Source organism: Herpailurus yagouaroundi, unplaced genomic scaffold, assembly GCF_014898765.1.
Source record: "Herpailurus yagouaroundi ecotype Mexico unplaced genomic scaffold, PumYag 198, whole genome shotgun sequence".
Classification (NCBI taxonomy): domain Eukaryota; kingdom Metazoa; phylum Chordata; class Mammalia; order Carnivora; family Felidae; genus Herpailurus; species Herpailurus yagouaroundi.
In genome coordinates this window covers 9,988,070-10,007,418 of record NW_024412429.1, presented here as the reverse complement: position 1 = coordinate 10,007,418, position 19,349 = coordinate 9,988,070, and the positions used below count along the sequence as shown (strand labels likewise).

The 19,349-nt window shown below is 50.6% G+C and overlaps 1 protein-coding gene across 5 annotated transcripts in view; it reads left to right on the top strand.

Moving 5' to 3' along the window:
* SYNJ2 (synaptojanin 2) overlaps positions 1-19,349 on the top strand; it is a 106,478-nt gene that overhangs the window by 52,270 nt on the left and 34,859 nt on the right. For 4 of the 5 annotated variants that reach the window (XM_040448769.1, XM_040448770.1, XM_040448768.1 and 1 more), the window contains exons 6-11: positions 6,591-6,652; positions 11,171-11,267; positions 13,744-13,916; positions 15,419-15,500; positions 16,253-16,402; positions 16,478-16,643. In XM_040448769.1, coding sequence (XP_040304703.1) covers positions 6,591-6,652; positions 11,171-11,267; positions 13,744-13,916; positions 15,419-15,500; positions 16,253-16,402; positions 16,478-16,643 — 730 coding nt within the window. Of the gene's footprint in view, positions 1-6,590; positions 6,653-11,170; positions 11,268-13,349; positions 13,557-13,743; positions 13,917-15,418; positions 15,501-16,252; positions 16,403-16,477; positions 16,644-19,349 lie in introns of those variants that run through there. The other variant, XM_040448773.1, reaches the window with a different exon arrangement.

Below are 19,349 nucleotides of genomic sequence, written 5' to 3'. Positions count from 1 at the left end.
CCCTCCCACCCCCCATCAACCCTCAGTTTGTTCTCAGTTTTCAAGAGTCTCTTATGTTTTGGCTCTCTCCCACTCTAACCTCTTTTTTTTTTTTTTCCTTCCCCTCCCCCATGGGTTTCTGTCAAGTTTCTCAGGATCCACATAAGAGTGAAAACATGGTATCTGTCTTTCTCTGTGTGGCTTATTTCACTTAGCATAACACCCTCCAGTTCCATCCACGTTGCTACAAAGGGCCATGTTTCATTCTTTCTCATTGCCACGAAGTACTCCATTGCCATCACAACAGTTTCAAAAATAATGAAGAGGTTGGGGTGAGGGAAAGATACTTGTAATGAAAAGGAACCGAACCCAGGATAGAGTTGCACGTGTACCGCGGCCCCCGGGTCTCGTGTGATTGTATGCGGCTCCTTACCAGCAACCATCACCGAAAGAAACAAGATCGCAAGGCAGCTTCTCATGTGATTCCAAGCATAAACTTTACCAGTTATGGGACCTGGTTGCCATTCAAATTCTGGCTCCCCTTCTTAGGGACCGTCTACTTTCAACGAGTTTTTGTCTCAGGAAAAAAGTTCTTATCTCAAAAAAGAAAGCCCTGAGAAGTTCCTATTTTTGCTAAACCTTAGTTTACTCTTCTGGAAGTGGGCTTAACAATCGACCTCCGGGGGTTATGGAGCTAGCATAGCACACAGTAGACTTCAGTGCAGTGTCCAGAACCCGGAGAGCACGTAAGTGGTAGCTGTTGGTATTGTTAACATAAAAAATAATATCCAGGAGAAGAGAACACAAGTTGCATTGGGAGAGCGTGGCTCTTTGCACCCAGAGAGTGGTGTGAGAGCTTCCCCCGTCTCCATGAGGCCTGTGAGGTGGGGACAGTGTGCACGTACCTCTCTATCAAGACAGACCCAGTGACCAGGCTCACTGAGCATCTGTGGGTATGTGGGGGTGCTTCACATCATAGCCCGAAGGGGACGGGTCATGATGGTGTTGTGTGAGTAGAGCCCATGAGAGAGGAAGGCCAGGATCCCTGAGGCCGCTCTCGGGAGAGCCAGCCCCCCACTCCCAAGCTGAGGGGGTGGGTGTCTGAGCCGACTCGGGAGGGAATCAGACAAGGAAGGCAGCCTTGCAGAGCTGTCTACACGTGTGGGCGCTGCAGCCTGGGGGTCACAGTGTGTCCAGGGAGCAGCATGGCTTGCTGCCTGCAGCCCAAGGCAGGGGGGGTGCTACGACCAGAGGTCAGACTGGAAAGGCAGGCAAGGGCCAGATCAAGATGGGCTCTGCATGTTACGCTAAGGAGCTTACGTTTTACTCCAGGAGCTGCTGACGGAAGGGTGCTCTGACGAGGCTGCACTTTAGACTCGCCCAGGTAGTTTACAAAACTCCTGATACCCAGGTTGCATTGCTAGCCCAATTCAATCACAACGTCTGGGGGTGGGAGCCAGGCATCAGGGTCTTTCTGAAGACCCTTAGATGACTCCAGTGTGTGGGAATGTTTGAGACCCACTCAGTGATTGGTTGATAAAGCAGATTTTTTAGTGCCAGGAGAGAGAAGCTTGGATTTGTAGCATTAGCCCACTTCTCTGATGTGAAACTCCTGTCTTGGCCAATTTCAAGCTACCAGCTTGACATCATTGCACTTGATGCTGGGAAGTGTTGCACACGCGGTCTGCAGGTGAGGTGGAGGGAGCTGGCTGCAGCGTGGTGGACCACGGCGTGGACAGGTTCTGGGGGTGGGGGACCCGCCCCGACACAGGGGCAGGAGGTTTCAGTGTGGAGGGGTGAGACCAAAGGTAAAGACCGCCGGCGGGACCGTTGCGGCGGTCCAGAGGAGAGCGTAACTACGGGAGGCCAGTGGTGCACGGGGACAGGTGCCAAGATGCCATTCGTGGTTATGGGACTTTCTCGGGTGCCGAGCAGACTCTGCTTTGACTCACGCAGCCACGCATCCCTGAGACTGGCTGTCCCTGCTGCCGACTCCCCTACCTCCATCTGTGGTTTCTAGCATAAACTAATGGCGTCAGGGACCAGCCAGGACCGATTGGCCAAGCGTGCACTTACCGCGGAGACTCGGAGGATGGTGAGGAGAGAGAGGGGATGCTGAAAGCAGCGGTGGCCGTCAGTCCCAGTGCACCTACGCCAATGCTGGTTTCATTCTAGCCCCCAACTGCAGCTCCCCTGTACGTGTGTGCGTGTGAATCGTTTTATTATTTGAGTATACTTGACCTACAGGATTACGTTAGTTTCAGGAGTACAACCTAGTGATTCCCCGTCTCTACTTTCCGCTTTGCTGACCACAGATATAGCCACTGTCTGTCCCCGTACCAGCTATTACGGTACCATTGACTGTATTCCCTATGCTGTGCCTTTTATTCCCATGCCTTACTCAGCCTATGGCTGGGAGCCTGGCCCGCCCCCTTGCCCCATTTGGCCCGCCCCCTCCCTCCTGAGGCTCCTCCTCAAGGCTTCTGACACACAGTGGCCTCAGGACTGTGTGACAGCACAGAGGAGAGGTGCAGGTCAGTGTCAGCAGGACAGATGTGACGGCTGGATGTGAGGCCTAAGGCGACCAGACCAAAGTGGAAGGGTGGTCTCCTGAGAGAATGTCCCAGGCTTGGCTTCTGCCTGGGGCCCTTCCACTCCAGGAGGCCATGATGCCTCAGGAAGCAGGGCGCCCGTGGCCATGGCGGCTTGTTTCCTTGTTGGCTCACAGGCATCTGCACCCGAGCAAGAAGGAGTCGAGGGAGATGAGTGGAAGTCAGAGCCTCCTAACCTGGAGCGCACCTGCGTGCACACGCGCGTCCCCTGGAGGAATCGGGTGCACACACTCCGATTCCTTGCCCCACCCCCACAGATTTTCATTCAGTCTGAGAGTTTGCGTTTCTTTTCTTTTCTTTTGTAAATGTTTATTTATTTTGAGAGAGGAGAGCAGACAGGGGAGGGGCAGAGACAGAGGGTGAGAGAGAATCCCAAGCAGGCTCCACATTGTTAGCACAGAGCCCGACATGGGGCTCGAACTCATGGACTGTGAGATCATGACCAGAGCTGAAATCAAGAGTGGGATGCTTAACCCACTGAGCCACCCAGGAGCCCCAAGAATCTGCATTTCTAACAAGCTTCCCTGGGGGTGCTGAAGCTGCTGGTCCAGGAACCACACTTTGAGAAACACTAGAGCCGGGGATCCATTCTGCCCGTTCACTGCCCTGGTCCTTCGTTGTGGGTGGTGCCCTTGATTTCTTAGTGTTCTCAGGAAGGTTTGTCGTCAGCAGTGACACTGCACTGACTGCTGTGGCGGACAGGAACATGCCTGTGGTGGTCCTGTCTAGCCCCATCCACATGGATGGTTCTCAAAGTCTGGAGTGACGGGGGCAGGCCAATGGCACAGGGGGACATGCCGTGGCCCAGGCAAGCTGTGCCCTCTCCACTCTGGGAGACTCCAGATTGCTTTCCGTCTGGTCCTCGCCTTCCCCAAACCCACTGATGTGCTTGGGAACCTGCTACATCTCGTCCTATTACTCTGCTTGTCCTCAGTAGCTGTGTAGGAGCACAGTGCCCATCAAATCACTTGGCACTTGTTACACAGACTTGTTAATAACCTTAAAGTGTGTTTCTGGCCTCTCTAGACCAGGGGCATTCAAGGACAGGGAATTCTGGGTCTCCCGTCTCTTGCCCATCTCTCCATGGTACCCGGTGTCACATTGACTCCAGGTGGCAGGATGACCTCACGAACTCCATTCTGGACTGAGTAATTGTTGTAATGGAGGAACGTAGAGCCCAGGGGTTGGACACTCTTGAGTCCCATCATCTGTGGCTGAAATTTCTACCTGTGGGAAGAAGAAACTTTGGGTTATGATTCAGGGAGAGGCAGATGCATCCAGTAACAGAACTTGTCATGACTTAAAACCAGGCTTCTGAACCCTGAACCATTGTTTCTCTACTGTCCCCTTACTGTGTTCCTCTGGGAAGGGTTCTAAACACAGCCGCAGCTTATCCAGGGGAGACTTCTTGCCCTGATGGACAGGCTGACTCACAGCAGGCAGCCCCTTCTGTTGGGTTTCAGCCCTCAGGGATCTCACAGATGGTGGCTGAGAGGAGCTTAGCCCTGCTTTCTGCAGGCGCCTGCCTTATAAGATCAGAAGAAAGACAGGAGCTGACTGGCCTTAGAGTGCAGGATGGAGTAGTCTTCTCAGAACTCGGGCTGTGGAAGTTTCTGGAATTATCACATTTCCTCAGCAAGGGATTGATGCCGTTGGGAAAAAGAGTGCAGAATAAACACAGTGGCAAAATGAAAGCAGTTGGTTTAGCCTTTCGTAAGAACTCCCAAGATTACTTAGGACCAAAAGCTACTTGGGACTTTATTTGTAGAATCGTTTAGACAGACACGCCTAATCTCAGTAATTTCTAAGTTATTCCAGTCACCTGGAGTGGCTCTTTCCTCAGGTATGAAGAGGGACAGATGTATTACCTGTGACGGTAAAACTTGTCAATAACACTCCCCCCACATTCGGTGATGACTATGTCTGATGGTGCAGATGAATCCAGTGACAGTATGTTCGTAATGTTCAACAACAAGCAAAGCCCAACAACACACTTCAAGAAACTTTCTATCTTAAAATGATGCCAGGCCTGGGGCACCCGGGTGGCGCAGTCGGTTGAGCATCCGATTCCCGCTCAAGTCGTGATCTCATGGTTCAGGGGTTTGAGCCCCACGTCACGCTCTGTGCTGACAGCTCAGAGCCTGGAGCCTGCTTCGGATTTTTTGTCTCCCCCTCTCTCTGCCCCTCCCCTGCTTGTACTCTGTCTGCCTCTTTCTTAAAAATAAAAATTTTAAAAAATTTAAAAATAATTTAAAAAAGATGATGCCAGACCTACAGAAAAGTTGTAGGAACAGGAGAGCGAACTCCCATGTGTCCTGTCCCCAGATTCTCTCTAGGTTAGCCTCTTGCCCCCCACACCTGCTTTCCCTTATTTTCCGAATCACTGAAGAGTACGTTGCACACACATCATGTCTCCTTACTTAGTACGTCAGGACGTTTTTCCCAAGAGCAAGTATGTTCTCTTGCATCACCGCAGGAGAGGTGCACGCTCAGCACGTGTACAGTGACACAGTGCTCTAATTTAACGTCCAGTCCACGTTTCAGATTTATCAGTTGTTTCTGTAGTGTCTGCCGTGGCACTGTTACCCCTTCAGTCCGGGATCCAGGCCAGGACCCCGTCCTGCATGTAGCTGTCCCCATCTCTAGTCTCCTTTGATCTGGATCAGTTCCTCTCCCTTCCTGTCTCCTGTGACATTGACATTTTTGGGGAACACATGTCTTCTTTTCCTTTAAGTTGGAAGTGCCTCAAGTGGGGGTTTCCAGGGGTTTCACTGTGATCAGGTTTAGGGTGTGGATCCCTGGCACCACATCCTTGTCAGGGTGTCCCATCTGGAAGCCCACGGTGTCCATGTGCCCCCTCGTTAGTGATGTTAATTTTGGTCACTCAGGCAAGGTGCTACTCCATTTCTTCACTTAATGTGTCATCTTTTTCAACTAATAAGCCTCCAGGAGAGACTCTGAGACCATGAAAGCATCCTATTCCTCATCAGCCTCTCCCTTAACATTTATGATCAGTGGATGGTTTTTGCTGAACCATCCTTTACTATGGCGGCTATAAAATGATTTTTTTCCCCCACCACTCTCTCCACATTTATCAGTTGGTGTTCAGCTGTAAGGAAGAGCCCTCCCTTCTCCCCCATCCACCTGCCCACCTCTCTGTCCGCTCATTCATCCAGCCAGCCAGCTGACTCTCATCCGTGTAGATTCATGGATTCCTATTTTATTATCAGATTATAATCCATTGCTGTCCTTTCTAGTTCAGTGATCAAATTGTCCTAGATTTGTCCAGAGAGAGCCTTTCAAGCTGCCTCCAATAACAATATACAGTTGGTTTTTTTTTCATTTTGAGTGAGAGAGTGAGCATGAGTGGGGGAGGGGCAGAGAGAGGGAGAGAGAGAATCCCAAGCAGGCTCCACACTGCCAGCACAGAGCCCAATGCGGGCTGGACTGGAACCCACAAACTATGAGATCATGACCTGAGCTGAAACTAAGAGACGCTCAACCAACTGATCCACCCAAGTGCCCCATAACACTATATAGTTTTATAAGTTTATTTTTTAAGCTTTTGATGTTAAATAGGTAATTCTAAATAATAAGGCAAATTAGTTTGCAGGTAGCCATAACTCAGGTTTTAGGGGGGGTTAGGGTCTCTGGAGTTGCAGAGGAGGTTGAGAAGTAGTTTCACGCTCCCTGATTGGCTTAGCCTCACCTCTGCTCCGCAGGTCTGACATGGGCCTCATGCACTGACCCTGAAGTATCTCTTCTGCCTTTGGAAGGGTTCCAGCGGGTGTGGTCCATGCAGCGTTAGGACGGGGCTGCAGCACAGCCAGGCTCGGGCTTTGAGACCCAAGTTCAGCGCCGGTCTACCTGATCTGTGAATAGGTCATAGAAGGGCGAGAGGCTACAGCCTGGCTGGCACTGGGGGTGACGTGGGAAGACCATCACTTCCTAGGTTCACGGAACGGGAGGAATCACTAATGTTATTTCTCTTTGCTTTAGGTTGGCTCTCATCATCTGAGACTCAATAGAGGCCTAGAAGCCAATGCCCCTGCTTTCGACAGGTAGGGTTCTCTGGGACCATCCTTGGGAGTTGTCCCCCTGCCCCATCAGACAGTGGCACAGGGACAGCAGGGGGAGGGGGCCGCCCCAAACCCCGGACCTGCATCTGCCTTTTACTTTGGTTCTTTGCACAAGAAGGGAGTTTACAGAACGGGACATTTAGTGACTCTCAGAGTTCCCTGAAAGTTCATTAATACTGAGGTTACACTTGGCAATTATTTTATCTGCCCAGTTCCTTCTTAATGAAGCTTTATTCCTTTGTCCTAGTTAACAAGGGATAATCTATAGGATATTTGTAGCTGCTGCTTTTTCTTTTAAAAGTAATATATTTCAGGGGTGCCTGGGTGGCTCAGTCGGTTGAGTGTCCGACTTTGGCTCAGGTCATGATGTCGCAGTCCATGAGTTCAAGCCCCGTGTTGGGCTCTGTGCTGACAGCTCAGAGCCTGGAGCCTGCTTCTGCCTCTGTGTCTCCTTCTCTCTCTGCCCCTCCCCCCGCTCATGCTCTGTCTCTCTCATTCTCAAAAATAAATAAATGTTAAAAAATTTTTTTATATTTCAAGATTTGAAAAGCTATAATATAGAAGGTATAAAGTGAGAAGTTAAAAAGTATTCTAACTTCCAATTCCCACTACTAAGGATTTCACTATTAGCTTTTTACATAGCATTCTAGAAAAACATTTGGCAGATAGAGATTTCATTTTCCTTTTTTTTTTTTTTTAATGTTTGTTTATTTTTGAGAGAGAGAGAAAGCACAAGCAGGGGAGGGGCAGAGAGAGGGAGACAATTCCAAGCAGGCTCCGCGCGGTCAGTGCAAAGCCCGACGCGGGGCTCGAACTCACCGCAAGATCGTGACCTGAGCTACAATCAAGAGTCAGATGCTTAACCGACTGAGCCACCCAGGTGCCCCTGGAGTTTGTTTTCTGAACCACAGACTGGACCGTTACACAACTTGCTTAAGAACAGCCATCGCTAACCTAAACCATAACTTGTATTTGAAATAGTTAATCGCTTCTTAAGATATTTGCAATTTTGATCTAAATGCTAATTTGAAAAATTAGTAAATGTCATAAAAATTCCAGGAGCGATTTTTTAAAGCATTTTAATCCTTCTGCCTGAATCTCCACCTGGACCTTCAGTCTGTGTGCACCCTTCTTGTGTTCTGCAGACGGGTAACAGCAGCCCGACCTTGACCCCTGATGGGTGCGTCACAACCAGCAGGCTTTCCCTCTGAGGACGTGTGAAGTCTGCTAATGAAAATGCCGTTGCCTGTGTTCAGAACACTGTTAACGTGTTCTGTGCACTGTGTGCATGGAGTTGTTTGAGGAGACACTGATCTGCATTCAGTGTTCTTCAGAAACGGAAAATGTAATTGGAAATGTCCTTCCTCCCAAGCTGACCACAAGTAGGAAGGAAGACACCTGCATGCTGGGCTTGTTTCAAAAGCCTTGTGTTTATGAGCTTTTAAAAAACATGCATATATTTTAAGAACATTTACACCAACTTCAGCATTTTTAAATCCTGCTAGTGTGTATACCCGAGAGGATAAGCCCCCTCTTTTCTCACAGGAGCCCCTTCAAGACCGCAAGCCCTTTGGGGCACCTGGGTGGCTCAGTTGGTTGCGTCAGACTTCGACTCAGGTCATATAGTCTCACGGTTTGTGGGTTCGAGCCCCCCGTCGGGCTCTGTGCTGACGGCTCAGAGCCTGGAGCCTGCTTCAGATTCCGTGTCTCCCTCTCTCTCTGCCCCTTCCCCGCTCGTGCTCTCTCTCAAAAATAAATATTAAAAAAAAAAAAAAAAAAAAAACGACTGTAGGCCCTTTGACCAGCAGCTGCCACTGAAAAGGTGGCTGACTGCAGGCTTCCTTCCTAAAGCTCTCTGGCCAAGAGGCAGCTGAGACCGTGTGTTCTCACGGGCAGGGGCCGGGGCAGGAGCTGCCTGGCCTCACGCTGGGTGCTGCCCCGATGCACTCATTTCAGTCGCATGGGGAGCGCGGGCATCCGATTCTCTAGCAGACCCACCCCAGTGGGTGCTGGGGGTCCCCCCGAGGAGCTGGGCCATGGGTCCCTGGAGGTGCCCCCCATCTCTGGCACATCAGGGGGCTCTCAGGAATTTCTCTGTTCTGTGATGTGCTTGGTCCAGAGTAAATCCCTTATGCCCCCACCTGCCCCCACACAAATCCCCTTTCCGTGGGTAGTTTTAGCCCCACAGAATACCTGTGGCCGGTGCCGTACCGTTCAGTAGGTTGTTCACTACTGCCTCTTGCCCACCTGCCGTCTGTGGGAGGGAAGTGGGGTCCTTTGGCCGTGTGGGCCTGAAGGGGATCTTGTCTTGCTGGTAGAGTTTGGATGGAAGTATTAACCCTTTTCTGGGGGCGGTGCCTGGGTCTCACCCGTGCGGGACACTGGACCCCTGCTCCTTCCTCCCAGTCTTTGCCCGGAGCTGCCCGCATCTGCAGTTGTAGGTGAACATTGCCGTCCCCTTGCTTCTGCCCTCAATATGAGAAAGATGCTGTCCAACAGAAACCAGCCTGACTTCTAATCCCCTCCCACCCCAAGTTTTCCACAGAACTCCACTCAACGGTGAGATGGGCAGGCAGGGGAAGGACCCTGGGTGCACAGAGCAGGGAGGCCAGGCTGAGTGTCTTGCTGGCCTTAGTGTGGCTCCCCGCCCCCCCCCCCCCCCCCCCCGGAGCCCTGAGGGGAGTCTTAGCTTCTCACCAATCAGTGTATTATCCTGCTTCAAAATGAAAAGGAAGGAAAGAAAACCCAACTCCTATGTGCCAAGCGCTGTGCTTGTCACTTTTATTTGTTCTTTTAGTGCTCAAAACCATTTTTTGCAGGAGGAGGATTAGCTTTATGGTACAAAGGACTCACTCAGAAGGGATGAATAATTTAATCAATGGTGCTTGGGCTGTTGACATGAATGATGAGCGATATCGTTTCTCATCCACCTCTGGGTTTGGAATCCTTTGAGACGCAGGTGCAGTCGCTGCGTGGGGCGGGGGTGGGGGGGCAGGGGTCACACGCCAGCCTGCTCTCTGACAGGCTGCACTGTGGGAGGCAGCTTGCACGCGTGGCCACTGTGGGCTTCCGCACATTTCAGCCGTGAATCACCGGTGCTCACTCCGTGACCGGCAGAGCTGGGCAGCTCAGACTTGCCACCAGAGCAGAGGTCCCTCCCCGTTGGCTCCGTGGGTCTGACCTCCGGCCGGGACATGGCTTCCCCAGGCAGGCAGACTCAGGAGAGTCCAGAGGGGCTGAGCCACGCACATCCTGTTTCTTCTGGTACCTTCACCAGGGTTGCTGCCGTGTGGCACGCCCTGGGGACAGAGCCCGGGCTTGTGCGGCGGCCCTGACTGCGCCAATCTGATGGAGCCACACCTTTTCGGGTGGGTGGGAGTTGGGGGGGGGGCAGTTGAGGATCACAGGGAGGGAAGGGCTGCCAGGAGCATCCCTAGAGAATTCCCACACATGGAGCTAGGAGCTCACCCTTAGCTAGTCAGCAGATGACCTAAATTCAAACTGCCCCGTTCAGGATCCATATTCTACTATACTGTGTTATCCCTCGAAGTTGGCATGAGAGGATTTTTTTCCTTTATTGGGCTAACATTGGTTCGTTTGTGCTAATCAACTTAAAATGGGTTTATAAAAGAAACATACCCTAGAAATTCAGAAAATACAAGAACGTATAAGGAAGAAACGAATTTTAAGTCATGTAAAATTCCACCACTTTTAACGGTGTGGTGTGCCATCATCGTCTAGTCTTTTTTCCATATTTAGGCAAAAGACTGCACGAGGAAAATACAGTTTACATCTGCTTGTTGCATTGTCTTCTCCCTGTGTTTTTTTTTAATTATATTTAAGCATTCCTACCATGATTAAGATTATAAAGTTAACTTTTCAAAAGCTGGTAATAAAGGATAAATATTAGTCTCTCCCCAGTATTTCAACATTTGTATTTTTAAAAGTCCTTGATCTATGAATATTTTCCTAAAGCTTGAAATTTTACTGTGCCTTCTTGTTTGGGTTAAACATAATGAAATATAATGTGCTTAGATAAAAAACACTGAGGTTAACAGCCCTCCTACCAGCTTTTCTGGTTTAGAGAAGGAAGGTACCAAGTGAAATTAGAGATTAATTTCACAGACGTGCATGTTGCCCTTATGAAGCTGTGTTAGCTGTTCTAGATTTAACGGGGGTACTTTACAGGAAGTGCGGCATATCCTCTGTCTAGCGTTCTGCTTGTTTAGAAGTCTGATGTGCTGTAAGTTCTTCTTGGCCCGAGCCTTTCATGCAAACAGACTGTAGACAAGCTTGTCCCTGACAGTGGGGTTGGTGGCTGGGAGAGTGGTTTTCTCCCTGCACCGCCCCCAACCCCACCCATTTTGTGTCCTGGAGAACAGCTCAGCCCTGACCTCTAGTGCCATGCAGGTCCCTCCTGTACCCTCTCCCCTCGAGGGTGGAGCCGTCAGCCTCTGTCCTGGTGATGTGGGCTCACGGTGCCACCCTGCTCCGTTGTAGGCATATGGTGCTTCTGAAGGAGCAGTATGGGAAGCAAGTGGTCGTGAACCTGCTGGGGAGCAGAGGCGGAGAGGAGGTGCTCAACAGAGCCTTCAAGGTAAAGGCCCTGGGGGTGTTGGGTGAGGGAGGTGAGGGGCCCCTGCTCAGAGGCAAGCTTCTGTGCTGGACTGGGAACAATAGCACTGCTCTCGCCGCGTCTGGGAGTTTTTCTATAGCCTTAGGTGCTCTATAAGCCTAAGCCTTATAGCCTTAGGTGATTTGGGCTCCTGATGTACGAAATTTAATGTTTATGAACTGATGGTTAGAGTATTTGCTCAAAGTCAAAACAAAGCATCTCCCTCCTCCAGCTGTGCTTCCTCCAGACTCACACTGGGGCTTTGAGGGCTCTGCATAGCCAGGCCCCTTTGCCTGGTTCTCTTGGACACACGTACACCCGCACACGTTTGGGCTTCGCCCCGCAATCCCTGACTGCTCAGGGCGCCTGAGCTCCCCTTCCCTTGCTTGGTCTGGCTCTGCTGCTGGTCAGCCCCTCCTGGCGAGCTCACCCAGACACCTGTGGGGCACTCGGTGGAGCTCTTAAGGGTTCCCAGTCAGTGTAAAGCAGGGAATCTTACATGATTTCCTCCTGCTTAACTTCGTCCTTCAAATCTCCCATCCCTGTCTGGGCCGCCCCAGAAAGCAGCTTCCTTTGCCTGGCTCCCCACAGGCTCCCTGAGGCTGTCTGGGCACTTTTGGGGCTGGTGTAAGGGGGAGGGGCCTACCCAGGGAAGCAAACGGGGCCTTCTGTTCCCAGAGCTCCTGTGTGTATTCAGTCTACTACGTGAAAAGTTCCAGAATGAGCCGTGGGCGACCTCCATGCCCCTTTCTCAGTGGCCCATGTCCCTCACTTCACGGAGAGAAACCCTCTGGTTGTTCCAAGGGCAGGGAAGCCACATATGGGGAGAGTGAAATCGGACCTCTCCTCCTGCGAAGCCTCATGGGAGGCGGTGTTTGCTGCCTTCCTGACCCATGACCTCTGTCCGGTAGGAGCTGAACCCCAGCGGGTGCTCATTTCACTCTGCTTGGAAAAGCCATGTGCTCAGATCAGACTTTCTGGTGGCCAATTTCATTTGGCCAGACCTGCTTTTCCTGTTTAGTGTGTAGCTGTTGGCAACAAACTTGCTGAGCTGTCCCCCCTCCCTACCCTCTTGGCAGCAACGTTGGCAGCTTACTTTAAGGAAAGGGAAAAAGGGAAAACCCAAGAATTTCTTTTCCCTTTATGCCGTGAGCCGTGGGGAGAGGACGTCCTCAGCATCCTCCCATCAGCCGATGGAAGTGCCCCCTGCTGATGGGCTCCTCTGTCACTAGCGGGGCTGGAGGCAGCCGTGGTCCAGTGGCCCAGCAGGAGGAAGGCGGGCTGGTGGGCAGGTAGGAGGGAGGAGGTGGATGCCACCTGGAGGTGGCCGGCCGGTGTCACATAGAGCTGTGGCTCCTTCAGCCCCGAGGCCGGTGCACCGGCTGCCAGCTTGTAACCTGCAGTCCCTCAGGCCACAACTGGCCGCGATGCTCGCTCCAAAATGTAAAGTTGCTAAGAGGTACGCTCGTCAGCTTGGCTGACTTCTTTTTCAGAGCCAGACTTTCCCGACGCTCGCAGCCACACACTGATTGGCATTCTGGCTCACAGCGGATGGGCACTTTGAGTTGGAGGGACCACAAGGCTTAAAGTCCTTCTAGTCTTTCAGAGTCATTAGACTCTCTGGACAAGCCTGACCTGAAACTACACAGGAGGGCCTGGGGTGGGACTGACCGGGGACCAGGTGCTCTGGCAAGGCACCCAGTTCATCTTCTATCACGGGACTCTGGAGAGAGCCAAGGAGTGGCCGGGGAGGTTCCTTGTGTGGAAGAGAGGCCTCGGTCAGGAGCACCAAGCTGCCTGGAGCCCACCTGCTATGTGTCCCCATCTCTGGCCCCGCCTCCCTTCCAGGTCAGGTGCCAGCCTGGGCCCACTGGCCCTGGCCACCGGTCACCCCCATCCTGAAGTTTCACTGGGCTGTGCCTCAGGCACCTCCCTTTACGGGGATCCAGAGGACCTTGATGGGAGAACTGGACACCTCTGAGCCCACCCACCTGAGGCTTCACTTGTCAGTATGGGACTGGTTACCAGGGCAACAGGGAGCTGCATTATGAGCTCCACAGCCTGCTGGGCCTCCCTGTCCCTAATGGGCCCATGGCGCTTGGGTGCCTGCAGAACAGAGTGGTCCTTCCATCATCAGTGCCCGCCCAGGAGTCCTGCGGGAGGGTGATGTCAGTACAGGGCTGTGAGCTGTCCCACGGAGCCAGACCTGCTCTGGCTGTGTTTTGCCCAGGGTGGACCTTCTGCCCTTCTGCAGGCAAGATGCTCTGTGTGGTATGGTCCTCCAAGTCTTTGTTCTCCTCTCTCAGGGTCAGGACCGATGAACGGCTTGGTCCACCATATGCCTTAAAGCTAAACCGTGTGCTCGAGCGAGTGCCCTGGGGAGCCACATGGCTCCAGCTGTGCTGTCACTGCGTTCCTTCCCTCCTTCCCCTGCCACCCTTTCCCTTTCCACTTTCAGAAGTTGCTCTGGGCTTCTTGCCACGCCGGCGACACGCCTATGATAAACTTTGACTTCCATCAACTTGCCAAAGGCGGGAAGCTAGAGAAGTTGGAGAACCTGTTGAGGCCCCAGTTGAAGCTCCACTGGGATGACTTTGGTGTGTTTACCAAGGGCGAGAATGTAAGTCCACGGTGAGTCTCCACCTGCATCCTCATGCTCCCGCCTGGTGACTAGTGGAGTGGCCGGGGGCCTCCGGGGCTGGGCGCCCCCCTTGCTGCTCAGCTGTCCTTGCAGTTTCCTGGAGCACAGGCTCAGGGATGTGGGGGGGGGGGTCCCGGGTTCCAGCCACGTCCTTCACCTTCCCACCTTCAGAACGTGCTCTTGAGGTTTGTGAGAAGATGGTGAAGCATGGTTTTCTGGCAAAATAAATTATTAATAACGGACTAGGTTGAAGCATAGAGTTATGGTGACCATAGAACGTATCATCGAGGGGCGCCTGGGGGGCTCAGTCGGTTGAGCGTCCAGTTCTTGATTTCAGCTCAGCTCATGATCTCATGGTTTGTGAGTTCGAGTGCCACATCGGGCTCTACGCTGACAGGATGGAGACTGCTTGGGATTCTCTCTTACCCTCTCTACCCCTCTCCCCCATGCTCACTCACTCTCTCAAATAAACATTAAAAAAAAAAAAAAAAAGAAAAAGAACTTATTGCCCAAACCAATGAAAGCCCACATGAGTGAAAGGGACAGTTGGCATGAGCCCCGTTGCCCGAGGACACTGGGGTCTGGAGTTTCCTGCTCAGAGCTGAGCGGAAAAAGGAAGCCTGCTTTCCTCAAGTCACAATGCAGTCGATCCTCACTTTTCACAGATTCTGTATTTGCAGATTTGTCCACTTGCTAAAATTTATTTGTAACCCCCCAAATCTATCCTTATGGCCCCATCACGGTCATCACAGACCTGCTCAGAACCGTGAAGAATTGGAGTCAGTCAGGGTGTAAGGTGATGCTATGCCTTGTGTTTCAGCACTTCTACTAGAAAGTGTCCTTTCTGTGGTCTGTTTAGTGCCACGTGGTCACATTTTTATGCATCTTATTGGTGAGTTCACTGTTTAAAATGGCCCCCGAACGTGGAGCAAGCGCCGCCTGGTGTTCCCGAGCGCAGGAAGGCTGTGATGTGCCGAATGGGGGAAACACGTGTGATGGAGAAGCCGTGTTCGGGTGTGTTATGTGCTGTTGGCTGCGAGTTCAGGGTTAATGGATCGACGATCTGTATTAAGGTGGCTTTACACAGAAATACACATAAAACAAGGTTACATGTCGATCATCTGATGAAGATGTGTGAACAGAGACTCGGGGGAACCTCACCCCGCATTCTTCTAGAAGCAGTAGTTCAGCGTTTGCTGATCTGCCAATGGTACGACGCACGAATTGTTCACGGCAACTTTCTGGAACCTAACTATGGCAAATGATGAGAATTGGCGTATTTTATAATGACCCAGGTGTGCAGACTGCTGAGAGGGTACGTGCCACTCCAGCGGTGCTGGGGTCCCTCAGGGTGTATGCCGGGGGTTCTGGGGGGCCACTAGAATAGGTGACTCCTGGTACCATTTTGTTTGGGAGTCTACAGGCCATTGTTCTATGGCTGTCGTTCCCCTGACCACAACTTGTAACCATTTGCATTTCTCGTTTTCCTAAGTTTTCAGAAAGGCACGCTGCGGATGAACTGTCTCGATTGCCTGGACCGAACCAACACCGTGCAGAGCTTTATTGCACTCGAGGTCTGTCTCTGTGTCGTGAAGCCCCTCGGGCCACCCGGGCTGTGTCCCATGCCTTCCATCAGCAAGATGAGGGTGACATCACTGGGTTAACTTTCTACCTGTGAGGAGGTGGGGCAGAGATGTGGCAGGCATCCGAGAGGTGCTCCTGGGCGGCTGGCTTGCCCATTCACAGCATGCCTTCATCCCATTTGTAGGCACACTTTTGGGAATGCATCCCGGAGATGGTGGCACAGAGGTCCAGGTGACACCTTGAGAAACAGTAGTTCTGTGTCACAATTACCATGCATACAGTTTGGCAGGGGCAGTGTGAGGCTGGCCGAGATGATCGGAAGCCTGGGAGGGAGACCAGAGCCTGTCCCATGGACCGCTGGCCCAGTGCCTGGGCGACCTCTCCTGGCTCACTGCTGGGAGGAGGGGTGGAGTCACTGCTGCCTGCCAGCTCCCTGCTCGCTTGCCACCCCTCTGTTGCTCAGGGGTGGGGCATAGGGAGGTGGCCAGGAGTAAGGGAGCCAGAGGAGGGCTGGTGGAATGATAAAGACAAAGTTAGACGAAATAGGGGTGAGTTGTGGTGGGAAGTCCCGTTCTTTGCTGTGAGCATTCCTCAGTCTCCAGAGGGGCACAGGGCGACCCAGAATCTGCCAAATGAGGAGCTCCCTGAGATAATGCCTGGTGAAGGTCACCCGAGGCAGCTGTGGCAGCCAGGAGCTTCCAGGTGAGCAGACAGTGACACCTGTCCCTTTCTTGCCACCCAGGTTCTCCACCTGCAGCTCGAGAGCCTGGGGCTGAACTCCAAGCCCATTGCTGACCGCTTCGTGGAGTCCTTCAAAGCCATGTGGTCTCTGAATGGGCACAGCCTGAGCAAGATGTTCACGGGCAGCCGGGCCCTGGAAGGGAAGGCTAAGGTAGGGGCAGACCACAGGGGGCAAGGAAGGGCCTGCACGGGTCCCTCTCACAGCCTGTGGTCTGGCTCACGGCAGGTGGGGAAGCTGAAGGACGGGGCCCGGTCCGTGTCTCGCACTATCCAGTCCAACTTCTTTGACGGGGTGAAGCAGGAGGCCATCAAGCTGCTGCTCGTGGGGGATGTCTACACCGAGGAGTCTGCAGACAGAGGAAGGGTACTCCTGGACAACACGGCCCTGCTGGGTAAGAGGGTTCCCACTCCACTGTATGGAGGTGCCGGCTGCCCTGCTGCCCAGAGGGAGTATGTGTGTTGGGGGTGCTGGCCAGCCCTTCCCCCTCCTCCTCGTGCAATCTCAAATGGCAGGTAGTGACACTCCCCTGAGCTGAGCTTCTGTGTGTGCACTTCTGGCCCTGACCTCGGCCTCACTGCTTGCAGCTGTGTTTTGTATTCTTTTTTTTTTTTTTTTTTAATTTTTTTTTTTCAATGTTTATTTATTTTTGGGACAGAGAGAGACAGAGCATGAATGGGGGAGGGGCAGAGAGAGAGGGAGACACAGAATCGGAAACAGGCTCCAGGCTCTGAGCCATCAGCCCAGAGCCCGACGCGGGGCTCGAACTCCCGGACCGCGAGATCGTGACCTGGCTGAAGTCGGACGCTTAACCGACTGCGCCACCCAGGCGCCCCAGTGTTTTGTATTCTTGTATGAGACGGTCAGTCATGTGCAGCCGCAAGAGGAGGAGGCTCAGGAAAAAACAGAGTTTATTCCTCAGAAGTAGGGACCTGTAGACTGAAAATGAGATGATGGGGAAAGACGTTTTATGCAGATGAGAACAAGAAGAAAGCTGGTGTAGCTGTGCTCCTAGCAGATGAGAGACTTTCAAACAAAGACAAATAATAGACAAAGAAGGGGTATTACATAATGATAAAGGGGTCCATTAAACAAAAAGATATATAACACGTATAAGTATATACACGCCAAACATATAAGCTCTAAGATCTACAAATATTAACAGACCTAAAGGGGGGACTTGACAGCAGTACAGAAAGAGCAAGGGACTTTAATACCCCATTTACATCAATGGGTAAATCATCCAGACAGAAAATGAATAAGGAGACAATGGCCTTAACACATTAGACCAGATGCACTTAACAGGCATAAACAGAATATTCCACCCCAAAGCAACAGAGAACACATTCTTCTCAAGTATAGATGGAACATTCTTCAGGATGCATCATATGTTAGGCCACAAAACTAGTCTTAATAAATTCAAGAAGATTGAAATCATATCAAGCATCTTCTCTGATCACAATGGTATGAAACTAGAACTCAGTTATAAGAAAACTGGGGAAAAAACACAAAAATGTGGAGATTAAACAACATGCTACTGAAAAACCAATGATGGGTCAGCAAAGGAAGGAAGGGAGAAATCAAGAGATACCTAGACACCAAAATAAACAAACAAACAAAACAAAAAACAAATACAACACACGCAAATCTTTGAGATACAGCAAAAGCACTTCTAAGGGGAAAGATCATAACAATACAGGCCTACCTCGGAAGCAAGAGAAAGCTCAAACAGTCTATCTTTACAACTGAAGGAACTAGAAAAAGAAGAATAAATGAAGCCCAAAGTCAGTAGAAGGAAGGAAATGATAAAAGAGTGGAAATAAATGAAATAAGAGATTTAAAACCAGTAGAAAAGATATATAAAACTAAGGGTTGGTTCTTTGAAAAGATAAAACAAAATCGATAAACTTTTAGCTTAGACCATCCACGAAAAAGGTTGCTAATCAGAAATGAAAGAGGAGAAATTAGAGCTGACACCACAGAAATACAAAGGATCACAGGAGACTACTGCAAATAATTCTATGCCAACAAATCAGACAACCTAGAAGATATGGATAAATGCCCTTCTTCCAAGACTGAATCATGAAGAAATACGAAATCTGAATAGACTGATTACTCGTAAGGAGATTGAATCAATAATCAAAAACCTCCCAAAAGGGGCTCCTGGCTAGCTCAGTTGGTAGAACATACAGCTGTTGATCTCAGGGTTGTGAGTTCAAGCCCCCTGTGGGGCATAGAGATTTGAAAAAATAAAATAGAGTGGCTGAAAATTAAAAACGAACAAATAAAAAAACCCTCCCAACAAACATAAGTCCATGACCTGAAGGCATCACTGGTGAATTCTACCAAATGTTCGAAGATAAGACTTAATATCTATCCTTTTCAACTCTTCCAAAAAGTTGAAAGGGGGGGATACTTCCAAACTCCTCTTATGAGGCCATCATTATCCTGATACCAAAACCAGAGAAGGATGCCACACACACACACACACACACACACACACACACACACACACACACTTGCAGGCCAGTATCACTGATGAACACTGATGTAAAAAATTGCAATAAAATATCAGAGTAAATTCAACAACACATCAAAATGGTAATTTACCTTGATCAAGAGGGATTATTCCTGTGATGCAGGGGTGGTTCAATATCCACAAATCAATCAACTGATAAACCACATTAACAAAATGAAGGATAAAAATCGTGTTGATCATCTCCATAGATACAGAAAAAGCATTTGACAAAATTCAACATCTATTCCTGATAAAAACTCTCAACAACATGGGTATAGAGGAAATTTACCTAAACATAACGAAGCTTATGTATGACAAACCCACAGCTAACAACATACTCTTGTTCCTCAGAATGGGAACAAGACAAAGATGCCCACTCTTGCCACTTTTATTCAATGAATATTAGAAGTCTAACCCACAGCAATTAGGCAAGAAGAAGAAAAGGCATCCAAATTAGAAAGGAAGAATAAAACATTTGCTATTTACAGATGACATACTACATATAGAAAACCCAAAAGACTCCACCAAAAACTGTTAGAACTAATAAACGAATTTAGTGAAGTACTACGATACAAAATCGAC